The sequence below is a fragment of the Mus pahari genome, chromosome 3, assembly GCF_900095145.1.
Source record: "Mus pahari chromosome 3, PAHARI_EIJ_v1.1, whole genome shotgun sequence".
In the NCBI taxonomy this organism is placed as follows: Eukaryota; Metazoa; Chordata; class Mammalia; order Rodentia; family Muridae; genus Mus; species Mus pahari.
In genome coordinates this window covers 104,258,251-104,276,984 of record NC_034592.1, presented here as the reverse complement: position 1 = coordinate 104,276,984, position 18,734 = coordinate 104,258,251, and the positions used below count along the sequence as shown (strand labels likewise).

General features: G+C 40.4%; 2 protein-coding genes across 5 annotated transcripts in view; both read left to right on the top strand.

Annotated features, from left to right (window-relative positions):
* Positions 1-7,910, top strand: part of Ubr1 (ubiquitin protein ligase E3 component n-recognin 1) — a 122,267-nt gene extending 114,357 nt beyond the window's left edge. Inside the window, exons 45-47 of the mRNA XM_021192101.2 lie at positions 1,705-1,875; positions 3,773-3,874; positions 5,405-7,910. Coding sequence (XP_021047760.1) covers positions 1,705-1,875; positions 3,773-3,874; positions 5,405-5,546 — 415 coding nt within the window. The 3' untranslated portion in view covers positions 5,547-7,910. The remainder of the gene's footprint in view (positions 1-1,704; positions 1,876-3,772; positions 3,875-5,404) is intronic.
* An 8,936-nt stretch (positions 7,911-16,846) lies between these two features.
* Positions 16,847-18,734, top strand: part of Ttbk2 (tau tubulin kinase 2) — a 115,143-nt gene continuing 113,255 nt past the window's right edge. For 3 of the 4 annotated variants that reach the window (XM_029536557.1, XM_029536558.1, XM_029536559.1), the window contains exon 1: positions 16,847-17,200. The gene's annotated coding sequence lies outside the window, so the exon portion shown is untranslated. Of the gene's footprint in view, positions 17,201-17,455; positions 17,828-18,734 lie in introns of those variants that run through there. The other variant, XM_029536560.1, reaches the window with a different exon arrangement.

Here is an 18,734-nt window from a genome sequence, read left to right as displayed (position 1 = left end):
GAGAGAGAGAGAGAGAGAGAGAGAGAGAGAGAGAGAGAGAGAGAGAGAGAGAGGTACAATAACGTTCCTGAGCTTGCATTTGGCCTACCCTACAACCAATGAACTCATTGTGAAAGTGGCCAGTGAGAGGTCAGCTGGTAAGGGAGCTGCCACCAAGCCTGCTGACTCAGAGGACAATCTCCTCCAAGCTATCTTCTGAGCCCCACACATATACACACAGATTTCTGGGTATGGCTTGCTTTAGAAGTGACTGCTGGGGGCTAAAGAGATGGTTCAGTGGTTTAGAGCATTAGCTGCTCTTCCAGAGGTCCTGAGTTCAATTCCCAGCAACCACATGGTGACTTTCAACCACCCGTAATGGGATCTGATACCCTCTTCTGATGTGTCTGAAGACAGTGACAGTGTACTCCCATACATACAATAAAATCTTTTTAAAAAGAGGAGAGACTGCTGTGTATCCACTGTACTAGGTATTCTCAAACCATGCTACAGTACACAATTCTGTCATTCATCGTTGACAGTGTTGCAGCACTACTGCAGGTTGTACTGTTTACTGCCTCTCGCCTGTCCAAACCCTCGCCACTACTGAGGAGCTGTAGCGCTGATTCCTTTGCGTGCCCCTGGTTTCTTGCCTCCTCATCACTGATGATTGACTATGAATTTAGCTGTGTGGATGCATCATCATAGAAGAAGTCTGTGTCTTCTTTCCCTCTGTACGTCTTTATGGTTTAATCCAAGTTGTAGCTTTATCAAATTTGTTCCTGTTTTGGCTAATATTTTTACTATATGTATAGACCATAGTTGTCTATATTTTCTTCCATACATAGGCATTTGTATTTATGATGAAATTGTTTCTTCCTTTTAGCTATTATGAATAATGTTACTATAAACATTCATGTATAAGCTGCCAGATGAATGTACAATTTTCATTTCATGTGGATGTATACCTAGGTCATTTGCTAGGTCATATGTTTGACTTTTTTTAGTGTCAAACCCACTGTGTCATTTAACACTCTCACCAGCAATGTATGGGACATTATGTCTTCACATCTTCACCAGCCCCTAAGTGAACTACCCATTGCAGTAAGAAACTTCTTTCACCAAGGTAAAGAGCAGGTCTGGCACAGGAGGTTCCTAGGCATAGGGTGGCTCAAGCAGGGGTCACTGGGTTCATCACTCGGTATATAGGAGGTTGAACTAGAGCAAAATTCCTGAGCAGTGGGTAGCACAGATGGGCCTGGCTCAGGAGGCTGTGTTGACCAGTCACCTGGAGCAAGATTCTCTAATAGCATAGGCCTCCTTTAAGTGGAGCTAAGTTAAAAAACTTTTTTTTTTTTTTTGGAAGAGTTATATTATTAATGTATGTCTATGACTCATGTGTGCAAATTTCCATAGAGGCCAGCAGAGGGCACCAGATCCTCAGAGCTGTAGTTACAGGCAGGCGTGAGGGGCTAGCTTGATCTCAAGAGTTTCTGGAAGAGCAGAAAGCTCTCTTAACCACTGAGCCATCTCCCTAGTCCCTTTATCAATTTTTTAAATGTCCCCTTCAAGTAAAATAAATGAGTAATCATCTAATTAAATGTCTTTTGTCTTTTAGTAGCTTTCTCTGAGTAGGGTGAGTGATGGAACAAGCTTTGTTACTAAATAGATACATGATGTGGGTCTTGTTTTTTCAACACACTAAATGTGTCTTCCCCTGTTGAGGTGTCCACGGTCTGCAGATGATGAGCGAAAGCATCCTGTCCTCTGTCTTTTCTGTGGGGCCATCCTATGTTCTCAGAACATCTGTTGCCAAGAAATAGTGAATGGGGAAGAGGTTGGAGCATGCGTTTTTCATGCACTTCATTGTGGTGCTGGAGTCTGCATTTTCCTAAAGTGAGTATGGAGTCATCTGGAAACATGTATTGAGTGACTATGCCAGTAGAATAAGTAGTTCTTTAAAAAAAAAATATTCTGTTTACATTTCCTTCATTGTTAGAGAACTCTTTTTTTTTTATTATTATTATTTTATTTTATTTTATTTTTTATGTTAGAGAACTCTTTAATGGTATAGACTATATATCAGTGATTCCAGTTCTGTGTAATATTTAGATATAAAGGGAAAGCTTGGAATCTTAAAACTTATGCTTATAAAGTATGTGTAAATTATTAATTTTAGGCTACCTTATTTATGAATTGTTTACTTTTATATTTATTCAGGGTTTTTGGACAGGACTTCTCTGTGTAATTCTGGTTGTCTTCTTAGAACTTGTTTTGTAGCCCATGCTGGCCTGGAACTTACAGATATCTTTTGCTTCTGCCTCCAAAGTACTGGGATTAAAGGCATAGGGCACCATACCCAGCTATTTATTTTTGAGACAGGTTCTCTCTCTATAGACCAGGCTGGCCTTCAACTCCCAGAGATCCTGCCTCCCAAGTGTAGGCCTAAGTTTGTCTTTCTTTAAGATGTTTTTATTTCCTTCTTTAAACAAAAGATGAACTACTTAGAAGAATAGTGATGAATGTTTATGAATGAAGATAGCTTGCATGGGAGAAATCAAATTTAAAGTTGATTTCTGTGTTTTTTGCTGTCCATTTTCCTGTGAAATTCAATTTTTGCCTATATAAACCCTAACCCCCTAAGACTTACTGTGAGATATATTATCATTGCTTAAAGGCAACCTTTGAGGGGCTGGTGAGATGGCTCAGTGGGTTAAGAGCACTGACTGCTCTTCCAAAGGTCCCGAGTTCAAATACTAGCAACCACATGGTAGCTCACAACCATATGTAATGAGATCTCATGCCCTCTTCTGGTCTAAAGACAGCTACAGTGTACTTACATATAATAATAAATCTTTGGGCTGGAGTGAGTGGGACCAGAGCCAGCAGAGGTCCTGAGTTCAATTCCCAGCAATCACATGATGGTTCACAACCATCTGTACAGTTACAGGGCACTCATACATAAAATAAATAAATAAATCTTTTTTTAAAAAAAAAAAAAAGGCAACCTTTGAAACAAGAGGAAAGAACAGTATAGAAGTCAAACTCAAATACTTGTTTGCTTCTAGAGAAGCCACAGGAATAAGTCTGTCTATCCCAACTGTTTTTGTAATTTGTTTGCCTTATGATTTCTCATTGTGGTCCTTAACCATTTCTCTGCAATAAGCATCTCAAATGTACTCAAAATACTATTGGAGGCTGGCCTGAGCTAGGAAAGCCTTTAACACTTCTTTGGTTGACAGTTCTAGACTGGAGGGTGCTCTATCCTTCCTTGAAGCCCCCTTCTGCCTAAGTAGCAAGTCAGGGAAAGGTAAAAATAGCCCCAGCCACATTTCTCCAGGGTCCTATGGATCACAGGACAGTCTCCCATTCAGTATATCCAGCTAGAATTACTAACTTCCCATTTCTCTAGATCCATGGATCCTATTCTATTGCATCAAGAAAAACAGCACCATTTGTTCCTTCTACTCAGACAAAACACAGTTTACTGCTGGGCAGTGGTGGCACATGCCTTTTAATCCCAGCACTGGGAAGGCAGAGGCTGGTGGATGAGTTCAAGGCCAGCCTGGTCTACAGAGAGAGTTGCAGGCCAGCCAGGACTACACAGAGAGACCTTTCTTCAAAAACAAAACAAAACCAAAAAACCACACAGTTTAGTGTGTATTCATCCACGGCTGCATTGCCTTTTTATTAAATGCTTACTGGGCATGTCTTGTCTTTAACTTTGATTCAATGTCTGTCATCTGCATATGTGTATCTAACAGTGTTTGCTAACATTGGATTTACTTTTCAGAATAAGAGAATGCAGAGTGGTCCTGGTGGAAGGAAAAGCCAGAGGCTGTGCCTACCCAGCCCCTTACTTGGATGAATATGGAGAAACAGACCCAGGGCTGAAGTAAGATTTTCTTTAGTATAAGGTGTAATCAGTTGTCTTATATTTTATTTGTTTTATTGTATGTGTATATTAATAGTTCTTTAATCATAAAACTCTAGAAATAGAGTTACTGATGGTTGTGAGCTGCCATTTGATGCTGGGAACTGAACCTCTGTCTTCTCCAACAGTAGTTAGTATCTTAACCACTGAGGCCACTCTCCAGCATACCTGGCCCTGGTGAAATACTAAGACAGGTTCCCTGATGCTAGGAGAGTGAGTGGCTGGTCAGTACCACATGTTGTCACACTCAACTTTTTATGTAGGTTGGGGGCCTTAAACTCAGGCCCTCAGGTTTTGCATGGCAGGCACTTGACTGACAGAGTTCTCTCCCAAACTTTATTATTCTTTTAAAATATCATCCAGATGAATAGATTCACTAGATAGGGCTTGGACTCTATTGGATTATATAGGGATTTGTTTTTATTGAGACAGCATTTGACTTGCCTTTAAGAGGAAGGTACTGAGTGGTCAAAGTAATTAATTCTGATCAGGGTGGAGGTCACCTTTAATTCCAGGACACAAGAGGCAAGTACAGGTGGGTCTCTGTGAATTTAAGATTCATCAGGTTTGAATAGTGGCCAGCCAGGGCCACATGGTGAGAGTTAATCTCTAAAACAACAAAATAGTTAATAACCAAGGATAATCTTGAGTTGTTCTAGAAAAGTACAAAAATGTGGAACTTTTAAGTTAATGATAAGCAATGTGAAAATTGACAGGGAGCTGAGACATTTGATGTTCCAGGGACTGAGATGCGGGGTATCTCTATTACTATACTCAGCGGACTTCAGACTTTCTGTGTTAACTGGCACACTGTTGCAAACTAGGTAACCCAGGAATAGAAATGCACTTACTTAAACATTTGCTAAGCCAGGTATGATGATGCACATCTATATGGAGTCCTTGCTACCTGGGAAGATGAAGCAGGAAGGTCATTGGAGTATCACTGTTCAAACCCAGCCTGGACACTGTAACAAGACTGAGAAAAACACAAACAAAAAACAAGAAAGTGCTCACCAAGCAAGATGAATCATAGAGAAGGTTATAAAACAAAGTATTTCTGAGGAGAATAATGATTTAAGGCCTTAGTGTTATGCCTCAAACCTAACCTCCTACACAAAATCATAAACTGAAGCTGGGTAAATTGTGAGGACAGAAAGCTATTAGAACCCCGTTCAGCTAACCACCAGAAAAGACCAGAGCTGCTTCAAGTTAGAACCTGTTTACATGAGGTCTCATTATGTTCATTATGTATGAGACCTGATTTCCCAAATAGTCAAGGAGTCTATTTCTGCTTCCTTAACTAAGTGGTGTGCCAAGTTCTTAGTAACCAGTGAAGAGTTGCCCTGTTTCTCGGCCTTGTCCTGATGTTTGTGCTCACAGCTGCAGGGATGTCTTGGTAGTGTATACTGATTTAAGACTGGAGATGGCACTGTTATTGATTAAAGCTTAGATGTCAGCTTTGTTTTTTTGTTTTTTGTTTTTTTCCTGAAGGAGGGGAAACCCACTTCATTTATCTCGGGAGCGGTATCGGAAGCTGCATTTGGTCTGGCAACAGCACTGCATTATAGAAGAGATTGCTCGGAGCCAGGAGACTAATCAGATGCTATTTGGATTCAACTGGCAGTTACTCTGAGCTCCAGTTCTGCCTCAAGACAATCATGAGTGACATCAATAATAAAGACTGATCTAAAATTCTAGAGAACTTTCTGAGGAAGGGGAAATATTGAAGGGTCTTTTGATCCATGTCCAGATTCACACACATTAATAAAATATTCCTTAATGGAATATTGCTTTCAATTATCAATCATAAGCTTCAAAGGAAAAACAAGACATAGATTAATGTTTTGTGTTCTAGAACACTAAAGAAATGCTTGTTCACCCAAGTGTCTATTTCTGCTAATATTTCCAGAAAATTCCTTCCCCTTCATAACTGTCCTATTTCATTTCATATCATCCACCTGGTTAATGAGGTCACATTAAGCATTTGTAAACATTTCTCCATCTGGCTAACGTCTCTGCACTTTTGTATTTGGTGTTTCTCCACTGTAGTTTAGCTTGAGTTAGATCTCTGACAAGATGATCGCCTGTAATGGTCTAAAGAGGAATTACACAACTATGCAGTTTCTTTCAACTAAAGATTTCAAAACATGTAAACAACTTTCTTCTTTAAGAAAATATTCTTATTGTACCACCTATAGCTTTAGCCAGAAACAGATCTAAATCTCTACATGGACAGAGTGTTAGTTGTGCTAATCTGGAAAGCATCCTTCCAGTGTAGACCTCAAGAAGAATCAGGAGAATGTGCTCATTATGCATTCCTTATACCTGATTCAGGTAGCTTGATGGAGTCACAATTTCTCCATCAGTTCCATTTTTTAAGGCATACTTTTTCTGCAGTAAGATCTCTTGTCTCTTGTGGCCCCATCCTATTGTCTCTCAGAAAACTCTTATTGTTTTGAAGCAAACTCTTTGTAGAATGAGAATCGGAAAATTGCCCCAGTGAATGGTCATAAGAGATGAAATTAGAACACTTGTATTGAAGCCAGTTCTGCAACCTTCTATGGCTTGTAAGAAACAGATCCTTGATTTGATGTCTATGTGAAACCTTTCGTAAATGACTGTTTATGATTAATATAAACAACCAAAAAAAAAAAAGCAATGTAATCAGGTGTGTGTCCTGTTATAACCTGCTGTGGTTGAGCCATCTTACTTATAAATAATGCAGCTCTCTTGAGTCTGTACATAGACCTCTTGATTCTTGGCTTTACCATTTTATATCAAGAACTTGTGAGTAGATCAGTTGATACTTATTTTAGCTTCTGTGGTATTGGGTAATATTGCAGTTGAAAGATGTGTTTGGAGATTGTATCTTCCTTTGCTCTTGGCTACTGCTGCCACGTGTGTGTCTAAGTGTTTTCCTGCCTTCTGTTTAGTGAAGACCAGGAAGTAAAAATACATTTGCTAAGTGATCAGTGATACACATTTGGGGCTAAATTTGTTGCCATTTTTATGGAATGAAAAGTGGATTTTGCAGTAAGGAATTGGTGTGAGCAGGCACCAGACTCACAATCATGATTTCCTACTTGGATAAATACTACTCAGAAGAAAGCAGGAACTAGATGCAACTATAATGAACAGTTCACAGCAATTATAAGAGACAAAGATCAGTAAATTTCAGTATTTGGCTTGTGCCATTTGCCAATATGATTAAGTGATTTGAACATTGCCCTTTGTTTTTCTATAATTTTTTTGAGAGATTGTTTAGCTCTGAAATCTGAGCTAGAATGGGCAACATAAGATGCTCATTTCTGCCTTAGTCATCTGGCCCCCATTCGCCAAGGATAAAGACTTTATTTTTAGCCTTCTTAGATTCAATTTGTAAACCCTGGAGCTAAGCTTTCAAGCTGCCAGGAGGACCAGCTAGCACTAGCCAAAGAGCCTAATTCATCGCTGAGTTCTGCTTCTTGAGATGGAAGTTTCTGCGCTGGAGGTGGACTTAGGTTATAGTGTGCCCCAGCCCATGGGATCTTTAATAGTATTCATCATGACAAATGATTTAAGTCTGCTAAGAAGTTTACTTAAGCAACCAAGTCACTTTATGTATTGTAGTGTATGAAAGAATTGGTTTAGTGGGATGGCTCCGACTCTGTGTTTTTAATATTGGTGAGGGGCTGGCAAGGATTTTAATGATACAGTAAAGATAAACATATATCTGTATAATTAATTTATTATGTTAGTGTACGTGCTGTGGTTCACCTTTTAGTGGTCATTTGTCATTTCATAACAACTATGCATTTTGGTTCACTGTGATAATGATCTATATTTAGTGACTGCAACATGTTTATACCACTGATTTAAATTCCATTCATGATGAAGTTATACAAATGATGCATATATTGATATCTTTTATTGCAAAAATGTAAATTTAAAACTTGTATAATGTTCTTGTGCTTTTTGAAATAAAATATCTTATATGTGTATATTTAAAAAGAAAAAAGGGACTTCTCATGTTTGGGGATTTGGGTTTGAAGTATAAAACCTTACCTAGAAGGGAGCTCTACTTAAAAGTATGTAAGCCCGGCCATATTTTGTTTGTTTTAGGCAGAGTCTCTTGGGGCTCATGCTGTGCTCAAACTCATGACATAGCTGAGGCTGTCCTTGAACTCCTGATCTTTCTGCCTCTATCTCTGAAGAACTGGAATTATAGGCATATGTCACCACACCCAGGTTAAAGTTTTTTCAAGACACAGACTTTTAGGGTTAATGGTCTCCAAACTTTTTTACTATACATTCCATCACCATATGTATATTTATACATATTCTTTGCATGTAGTATTCCATGCCTACATTTAACATATTTTATGACATAGTACGAAACTGTAAGGTTTTAATTCAATCTTTTGCCCCATTGTCATAATTAAGCTCTCAAAGGTATAAAATATAAAGATTCTCAAAGCTGCAAGAAAAAAGAAACAAGCATAAGAGAGTATCTGTTTACCTGATGGCAAACTTCTCAGAAATCTTACAAAGAGAAAGTACTTAAGATGTACATAGTACTGATGGGGGGGGGGGGAGGAATCAGCCAACATAAAGCTAGCCTTCAGGGTTGAAAAAGAAAAAAGAGACTTTGGGGCTAAGAGTTTAGGTCAGGTAGACCACTTGCCTAGTATGTATAAGAACTGGGTTTGATTCCCAGCACCACAAGAAAGGAAAAAGATACTAACTCACAGGCAAGAGTGACTGTACAGATAAAGTCAGAATGTTCTAGTATTGTAAAACAGTAGGTCAACCACTATTAACCAATAAGAAGATTTAAAAAAAAAAAAAAAAAAAGATTCTACAAACCAAGGACAGTGGGTAGTTTGTGCCTGGCAGAGCCAATTACTCAGGAGTCTGAGGCAGAAGGGGACTGCTTGAGCCTATCAGTTTGGAGACCAGCCTCCACAACTTACCTATGTTTCTGAAAAGAAAATAATAGTATATGAGAGTGTCTTGCTTTTTCTATTGCTGTAAAAAAAATACACTGATAAAAAGCAACTTTAGAAATGGTTTATTTTGGCTCACAGTTAAAAGTAGCAGGAGCTTAAGTAGCTTGTCACATTGTATCTGCAGAAAGTATGAAGCAACCAGTTCTTAGGCTCAGCTCACTTTGTCCTTTTTTTGTACAGGCTAGTATCTCAGTACAGGTATGGTCTGTCCCTCTCACCATAGTGGATAGGTCTTCCTATTTCAACTAAGCTAATCAAGACAATTACTCAGAAGTTCATCTCCCAGGTAATTCTAGATCTCACCAAGCTGACAATGAGATTAACCATTGCAGACAAGTCAAATAGGAAGATAGGAAATGGAGGATTCAAAGTTTAGCAAGGAAGAGTGATCTCGAAAGTGTAGGATTTGTTGTTTAATGTAGTTTTCCTTCCTTGTGTTATACTGCTGTCATACAGATTGTCATACAGATAACCAAACTCTGAGGGGTTTTTTTTTTAAGCCTATAGTAACCATAAAGCAAAAGTCTAAAGTAGACAAACAGAAAATAGTAAGCGATCAAAACATGACTGGAGTAAATCATTTAGCCAAAAGGAAAAGTCTAAGAAAGAAAAGAACCCAAAACTATAAGATATGTTACGTAATTGCTTACCACCAAATAGCTAACCAGTGAAATGAAATGAAACAAGTTCTATAAGACAGAGTGATTAACTTGAATGAAAAAACTATACCCAAGTTACGTTGCTTATAAGGACATGGTTTGATTTCAACCTTTAATAGGGCACACAGGGGACCAGAGAGAGCTGGTAAAGGCACTGGCCACCGAGTCTGACAATCTGAGCTCCATCCCCAGACCACACATGGTAGAGAAGTAGAACTAGGTAGAAAAGACTATTTGTTAAATGCTCATTTGGTGATTTATTAAAGCACTGCTTGCACTGCCTGTTTGCCAAGTATGATGTCACTGGCTACCTGAAACATGATGACATGGAGAAAGAGCTGGAACAATGGACCGTTGCCCTTAACAACCTGCTGACTGCAACATACACTCTATAAAATAGTGCTTGTTTGCCTGGCCCATTTTGTGGTTTTCGAATATAAAATGAGAATGCAAACTGAATCCAGGATTGAAGCCTTTCAGGGGCTGTCCTGGTGTTGATCCACTGGTGACATCTCTTCTCTACTCTCATTGGTATCTGATGCTTATTCCAGAAAGATTCTCCACAAGCAGTAGAGAACTGACTACACAAGCTGTTCTCTGACCTCCACATGCATACCATAGCACACGTGACCATACACAAAGACATCCGTGTGTGTGTGTGTGTGTGTGTGTGTGTGTGTGTGTGTGTGTGTGTGTGTGTGTAACCAGTAAATAATTGCCAAAACAGAACAAGATATGCAGGTACTGAATGTGAAGAGATTCAATAAGATGTTCCATGCAAATGGAGCCCCACCCACAAAACACAAGAGTAATCATGTGAGGTGAAGTACAGCTAAATCAAAAGTATGTGTGGAGGGAGAGAGAGAGAGAGAGAGAGAGAGAGAGAGAGAGAGAGAGAGAGAGAGAGAGAGGCTGGCCAGCTACTCAGTAGTCTGGGAAGGAAGATCACGAACCTGGGCAGCATGGTGTGAGTGACCTGCTGCCTTGGGTTGGGGAAATGGAATAATAATATGATAAGGGGTCAGCTCAGCAGGAGGAATGACCCATTCTAAACAGTCACCGATATTAAAATACCCACATATGCAAAGCATGATACTCACATACCTGTAGCAGATGAACAGTGATTACAAGGGACTTGGGGGGAGGGGGTTGAGGCAGGGTTCTGAGTTGTACTCATAACTCACTGGACCAAGCTCCCATCTCCAACTGGATCTCTACATCCTCCAGTATAGCATCAACCTGATTTGTAAAGAGCAAACACAAGAGTATACACAGTAGAATTAGTGCTGAGCACAGGAAGCAGCAAGCCTGGAATGCAGCCCTGGAACCAGGAAGCCAAATTCTGCTTCTATGCATTTATCACTGCTCAAGTAAAGTTACTAAGAGTATCCCCGCAAGCCAGAAGGAATGGTATGTGCCTTTCATCTTAGAACAGAGACCAGCTGATCTCTGTAAGTTTGATACCCGTCCCAGCTACATTTAAAGTGCCAGGACTAAATAAATAAAAGTGTGTGCTCTCTCTCCTCTCCTCTGGAATCTTGACAATTAACCCTGGCCATGTTTCTGGGTAGGCCTTAGAGAAATCAATAAAGCAATATATAACCATCTTAAAGCAGAAGATTAAAAAAAAATTTTTTTTAAAGCAAGCCCAGGCTGAAAAGATGGCTCAGGAGTGAATAGCATGCATTGTTCTTCTAGAGGTCATAAATTTGATTCTCAGGTACTTCACTATGGAAGTTGCTACAAAGCATGAGAGCGTGTGTGATTTGTTCTTGTTAGTATTTAGCTTTTTTCATGAATCAGTTTGCAGTGCTGGGGATCAAACTTAGGACTTTGGGCATGCCAGGCAAGTGCTCTAATATGGAACTAAATTCCCACTCCAAGAATTCATTCCTGCAAAAATAGGTTTGTGAGTTTTGTTGTTGTTTGCTGGGTTCTTTGTTTGGGCTGGGTTTGGTTTGGTTTAACACTTGAGTGTACTTAAATATTAAAAAAGAGTAGGAAATATGAAGGATTACACAGTTTATAATAATAGATACATGTAACAAAAACAAAATTTAAAACATAATAGAACATATGGGATCCACACCTTGTATTCATTTAATTTACCATATGATATTATACAGCAACCTTGATTGTATACACACACACACACACACACATATAAATATATATATATATATATATATATATATATATATATATATATATTACATTTCTAAAAATTTATCTGCCATTTACAAATCTTTTTATACTGTAGAATATACTATGCCCAAATAACAGTACTAGAAAATATATTAGAATAATATTTATCAGGATGATTATCTCCTACCTCAATAAAAGTTTTTTTAAAATCTCTAACTAGGAGGCTGAGTGCCCCCTGCAGTGACAGACACTAATAACTATTATTACTGCCAGCCTGCCAAACTGTCAGGGTTTCAAAATCACTACAGTTACAGTGTGAGTGGTTTAGTGTTTGGAGTATCGAGATAATCCCAAACTGTAGAAATTGCAGAGCCTTTTCCTGACTGTCAAGAGGCACACAACACCAGGTATCACAGCACTACCTCGTCATTTCTCATTTTAAAACTGAATATAACGCTGGGCAGAGTGGGCACAAGCCCATGATCCCAGCACTTGGGAAATGGAAGCATGCTGGGAGCTATGAAATTTGAAGCTAGCCTGTGCTAGTGGTAGGACTTTGTCTCAGTGAAACCAAGCTAACAAATGTGCTAAACTAAGCCTATAGGGATATAATGGTGTATTACTAGATAACTTTCTCATTGCACACAAGGGGGATCAAAACAAAACCCCCAAAACAAAAAAGCCCTGAGCATTCAATTCCTGGTACCCAAATAAAAAAACAACAGGTGACAGGACTGGAGAGAGATGGCTCAATGGTTAAGGGCTTTGACTGCTTTTCCAGAGGACCTAGGTTCAATTCCCATTCCTCACATGGCAGCTCACAACTTTAACTCCAGTGGCTCCGACTCCCTCAAACAGACATACATACAGGCCAAACACCAAGAAAATGCACATAAAAATAAATACATAAAAAACCAGAGCAAAAAAATAGAATTTAATATTCTAAAAAATGTAACTGCTGGCTTGAAGCTATGGCTCGATGATAAACTACTTGCCTAGAATGTGTGATGGTCTAGGTTCAATCCCTAGTACTTTCCCTACACCAAAAAAACAAAAACACTTTTTAAATGTTACCCATAATGATATCATTAATCTGAATCTCATAAAAGCTAGGGGAAAATGGCAAGGAAGTTAAGAAATAACTACAGGGAGGCAGCAGTGGTGTATGCATTTAATCCCAGCACTCAGGAGGCAAAGGCAAGCGGATCTCTGAGACCTTGAGGCCAACTGGGTCTACAGAAGTTTCAGAACAGCTCAGGGCTACATAGGGAAACCCTGTCTCAAAAACAAAACAAAATGAAAAAAAAAACTCTATAATTAGAATAGAATCATAGAATCATTTCTTCCCTTCTTTTTGCAGTGCTAGAGATCAAACCCAGGGTCTTTAGGCAAGTTAACACTCTAGCATTGATCTTACCCTGGAATTACTTTACAAATGTAAACTTTTCTTTCTTTTTTTAACTTTACTTTTGTCAGTCTCAATACTCCCTTATAGTCTATTTTAATTGCCATCAAACCAAAATTGATATTCAATAATTCATATCCTCCAAACTATGGCTACCTTGTCTAGCTGTTCAACACTTTTTTCTAGCTTTATTCTTCATATTTGTATTTTTAAATTTTTGACATAAAGCTTATCCACACAAAATGATGAAGTTTCAAAATTATTAAAAAATAAAACCAGGACACAAAACAGGATAGTTCATACAATTGGTGTGAGGACGTTTCTGTTAAAAACTGAACTGAGGCGCTCTCAGAGAATTTGGGGCCTCTGCTCACAGTCTTGTTTAGTGACTCCTGTTATAGTGTATCTAACTAAGCTACAAACTTCCAAAGCAGTAGTTGCTACAATGCATTCTATTTGCTAAATACATAGCAGAACTCTGAAGTTTATTTGTATTTGTTTTTCTAGTACCTAGCAAAGTAGTCCACCCCATGAAAATATGTTTATAGAGATTTTGTCCATTGAGTAATGTTTAAATAGAAACTAGTTTGATGGAAAATGTAAAGGCAAGGCTGTTTGGTGGTTTGCAGAAACACTGTAAATCCCACTATTGAATTTCAGGTTTTGAAGCACTGTGTACTCAGTTTGAAAACAGCCTGACAGCTGTTAGGAAATTAATTAATACACAGTTATTAGTGTACAATTCTGGGGTCTGAGAGGTTTTGTTTTTGTTTTTTTGACCCCAGGAATTGGACTTAAAACATTGTTCATGATGAACCTGTGCTCCACCAGTGAGATATACTCTTAGCCACCTGAGACTTTGGCTTTTCTGGTGCAGCATTAGCTAATTCTCTTGTGCTGACAAAACACCTGGGGTGGGGAGCAGCTTAAGGAAGAGTTTATTTTGGTTCATAGTTCAAAGGTACAGAGTCCAGTATGGAGGGGGAAGCTATGGAACGTGAGATGTCTGGTCCCCTTGGTGTTTAACTTCCTTTCTTGCTTTTCTGCACACAGTGCCAGCATTTGCACTCAGACGGGGGGGGGGGTGATGGGAAATGCTTTGCTTTTCTCATGTCAACTGCACACATTCACTCAGGGTTCCTCTGCGCCCTACAATGCCACCTGGATTAGGCTGTGTCTTCCCCTCTTCACTATCAAAATCTAGATAATCCCTCATAGACCCTTGGAAGAGAGCAAAGAGCTAGTCTCTTTGCTGATTTTAGCTAGAACCCTGTCAAGTTGACAAAGGATATTCGCCATCACAGGCGCAGAGGGGTGGACTCAACACTTCCTTCACATCCTAGGAGAATTTTAAAGACAAGGAAGGGAAGCACGTTAGCCATCTTCTTCCTTTGATCTTTATGCTGATTCATACTGTGGTGTTGGGGCTGGGGATGTGGTTCTGGAGTACTGTGCTTACCCTGCTAGGGTACAATAAACAAACAAAACATTGTCATGTTGCCCTGGTAATCACATGCTGCAAATGACCCACGTAGGTAATTTCCTGTTGAGATGGGGGTGGGGGGACACATTCCAAAGTGGCACCTAAATGTGGGTAGATTAGCACACACATGGACGAACAGGAAAAGGAGAAGGTTATTCGGTATATTGTTTATTTCATGCTAGAGCAAAGGGAAAAAAAAACTATTGGAAAGTGAATTATGTCTTATATATGAAGTCTATCTGGTATAAAACTGAATCTTACTGAATACTTATAAAGATCCTTCTTAAGTCTGAGTTTTGTTCCTTCATGTATCCAGGGTGTCTGCACACCTGAGTCAGTCATCTATTTCGCTTTATTTCCCCAAATCTCTTTTCTTTTTTTTCTTTTCTTTTCTTTTTTCTTCTCTTTTCTTTTTATATTTTAAGGCAGGGTTTCTCTGTGTAGCCCTGGTTGTCCTGGAACTCTCTCTCTGTAGACCAGGCTGGCCTCAAACTCATAGAGAAACACCTCCCTCTGCTCCTGAGTGCTGGGACTAAAGATGTACACCATCACCGCCTATTTTCCCCAATCTTTCTGTATTAGTAGTTATCGCCACACAATCAACCAGTGTTGAAGATAATAGTAAACATTTATTTTTGATACTGTGGATTAAACCTTAAACATTTATTGTATCATATTTTTGTGGGGTTGAATTTGGGGAATGGCTTAGCTAGCTGATTCTGGCTTGGCTTATTTTACAAGGTGATTGTCAAGATGTCAGCTGGAAGTTGTAATTGCAGCATGCCCAAGACTGAGGCAGGAAGATCAAAAAACTGAGGCTATTCAGGGCTTCATGGGGGCTACAGCCTATCTTTAAGAGAAAACAATGAAGATCCTACAATGAAACCCATTTGTATCTTAACCTAATTTTTAAATTCTACCTGGTTTTGTAGCACATGTCTGAATTGAATAGTGAGGAAAAAAGCATTTTCCAACTTTCATCAATAGAAACAAAACAATCTGGCAACGTCTTCATGTTTGAATAGAACAAGAGGAAAGAGGACTTCATCATCAGTTGCCTTTTGTTTTGGTTTATGTCCAAGAGTCTGCACATGACAGGCTGTAAAGATGTCTCCTGCTTGTAAAAGAATATAAAGAGGATGGTAATTCCTTAACAGTAAGAACATTTTTGTTGTCACCTAAGAAAATATTTGAAAGTAAAAGTGAATCTTTACAATTCATACCATCGCATCCTCTCTGTCCGTGGCAGACTCGTGGCAGTCGTTGCAACTGTTAAGGAAAAAAGAACGTTGGGCATACAATATGGAATAGGTCCGCAGTTTGGTTTTGACATAAGTTTTGTGGTCTTGGTAAAGTTCATTCTTAATTTTTAATGTCTATATAATGGACAGTAAAGAAAAAAGAGGGACTTACTCTTAGGTTTTGTTTTGTTTTTCACCAAAGAGCTTGGCACATTCAACATGAAATATGTCTCCCATACAGCCTCAAGTGTTCCACCCTTTATAGTTAGTCTTTGTGTGTCTTGAGCCACTCCTGCAAACTCCCAGCTTAGAGTCCCAGACGGGTCCACACGAAAGTTGTTCACTGTATCAAAAAGCCAATGAAATCTTTTTTTCCGTAGGTTGTGAAATGGCACTCCCTCGCCAGGCTGACATCTTTGTAACTCCTTTCTTTTCTCCCCACACCTTCGGGTTTCCCAGCCCTAGCCAGCAGCTTAGGGGACAGCGCCCATTTCCCAGATCCTGGCAGCTTAGGTCTGAGCAGGCAAGTAGACCTTAAGCAATGACCCGGCCTCACGATTCTCTACGCGACCGCCTCAGTGACAAAGCATTACCAATTTTCTTCCAAAGGGCCCAACTCTGTGGCCATAAGCAAGCTGAGCTAGGAGAACACCTACTGAAGTCGGCTCTCAGAAGCACTGCGCCTTACATATCTCCTCAGGACAGGCCGGCCGTTGCAGCGGAGGCTGGAACTACAAGTCCCAGAATCCCCATGCACACGCGCACTGTCATTGTGATGCTCCTTTCCCGGTAACTCGCCCTCTCAGGCAAACCTGAAGATAGCGGCAATTCTCCGGTGGGGGGCGGAGACGCTCTCTGCCCAATTCTCCGCCCCCTTCCTGATAGGCAATGGGACTAGCCAACCGACGCCACGGGCTGGGAACGTGCTCTCCAATCAGCACCCGCGGCGGAGAGGTGGGCGGTGCGCGCTGGCAGGGCGGGTGGGCTAGGCTGTGCGGCTTGCGGGGGGGAGAGTAACGTCGGGCCGGGTCAGCGGGCGCTGCAGTAGTCGCCGCAGCGGCGATGGGAGCGGTAGGGACGAGGAGGCGGCGGCGGCAGGAGGAGGAGGAGGAGCAGGGGCTGGCACGAGAGCAGCGGCCCGGGGCAATCCGCAGCAATACCCGCAGCCGCCGCCGCCGCCTTTAGACGCGGACGGCATCCGAGGGGACCGCGGGCCGTCTAAGCCGCGCTCCGGTCCCGCCGCAGTGGGCGGCGGGGGATGGGCAGGCGGTGGCGGGCCCGCCTGCTGAGCGGTGACTCCTGCCGGTGCGGACCCTGAGCTAGACCCTAGTCCTCCGTCAGAGATCCTGCGTCCGCCGCGGCCCAGGTAGGACACACCCCCGAGCCCCAGGGCGTCTCCAAGAAGCTTCCCTGCGCCCGCCTCATCCCTCGTTCCGCTCAACCGAGGCGTGGAGGGGAGACTGCCCGAGACCCCTGGGTTTCTTATGCCCACGCCCTGAGGCGACGCCAGACCCAAATTGATCCTCATCCCAGAGATCTTTCTGGTTCTGCCCCATTTCCCCGGAGGCTTTGGGTGCCTTCCCTGAACTTGGAGGGTCATGAAGCTGCTTCGTCTGTTTCTGTGGGTGACCCATATATCACTTGTACTCATGACTCTTCTGGCTACCAGGACCGAGCAGAGAGGAGTCTTTTAAAATTATGAACGTTTCATTCTATCTTGCTTTCCCCACTGAAATGGAAGAGTGACGGGACTACCGAATCTCATTTTTGTGGTAACAAGGAAGGCCGGGACTTTGTAGTATTGAAGTAACGACCAGAGGGGATTTGCTTTTGACAAAGATGATGCTGTTGATACGCGGGGATACCGAAAGAGGGACAAAAGAGCCCACATATACGCACTGTCGAGTCAGAGAAGTAAATAATCATGGGGATGCTAGGATACCTGATCCTTCAATGAAGTTCATTTTGTTTTAGTTGTGGCGCTGCCGTAGAGGTAAAAATGACATTGAGTTGTACTTTGCTTTGGATTAAAGTTGATAGGCGTCTCTTCCCTAGCTTTGGAAGCTGTCCTTTAACATTGAAAGAAGACAATTCTATTTTAACCTGTATATGATGGGAAGATGTTATTTAGTAGAATTGAATGTGTGTGAGAGAGTGTATTATGAATGGACTCAAACTCTCAAATACAAGGAGGATACAGGCTGTGTTTTGTTACAGTGTTTGGTTTTGAGCCATTAATAGTTGCAGTGACATTAAACATGGACTTGCCAGGATAGACTGCAAAGATGTATCTGTTTTCTTTTAGCAAAGTGGACTAGAATAACATTTAAGGGATAAAAAAAATGAGGATTTTTTTTTAAAGTATTGAGTGGGTTGAATACTTTTTACTTTTTATCTTGCGATTTTAAAGAAGCTGCAATGGTGACAGATACAACAGTATGCCATCTTGGAGAATCTGTCCTGATGAGGATTATGGTCTATTAAAAATTAAAACATAATGAAAGAAATCTTTAATGCAGAAGCTTATATTTCCTGTATGATGAATTTTTATAGACACCAGAAAGGATGTTTGAAGCATGATTACAAAGGAAGGTTTCTCTAATAGTTTAACTTTATAATGGAGTGTTAGAAACTGATTTTCCTCTTTCAGTTTTGGACACATAAGAGATGTTAAGGCTCATACATAACTTCATTTTATTTATAATTTCAAAATGAAACAAATTAATTATGAATAGAAAGCTGACTTAGAGATTGTATTGTGTTCATCATCTTGTATATGGTTCATGTATCATTGAGTTCCATGTTGTATATGACTTCAGGTTCTTTTGTTAGGTACTGTTGGGCTTTTTTTTTTCAATTTTTTATTAGATATTCATTTACATTTCAAATGCTATCCCGAA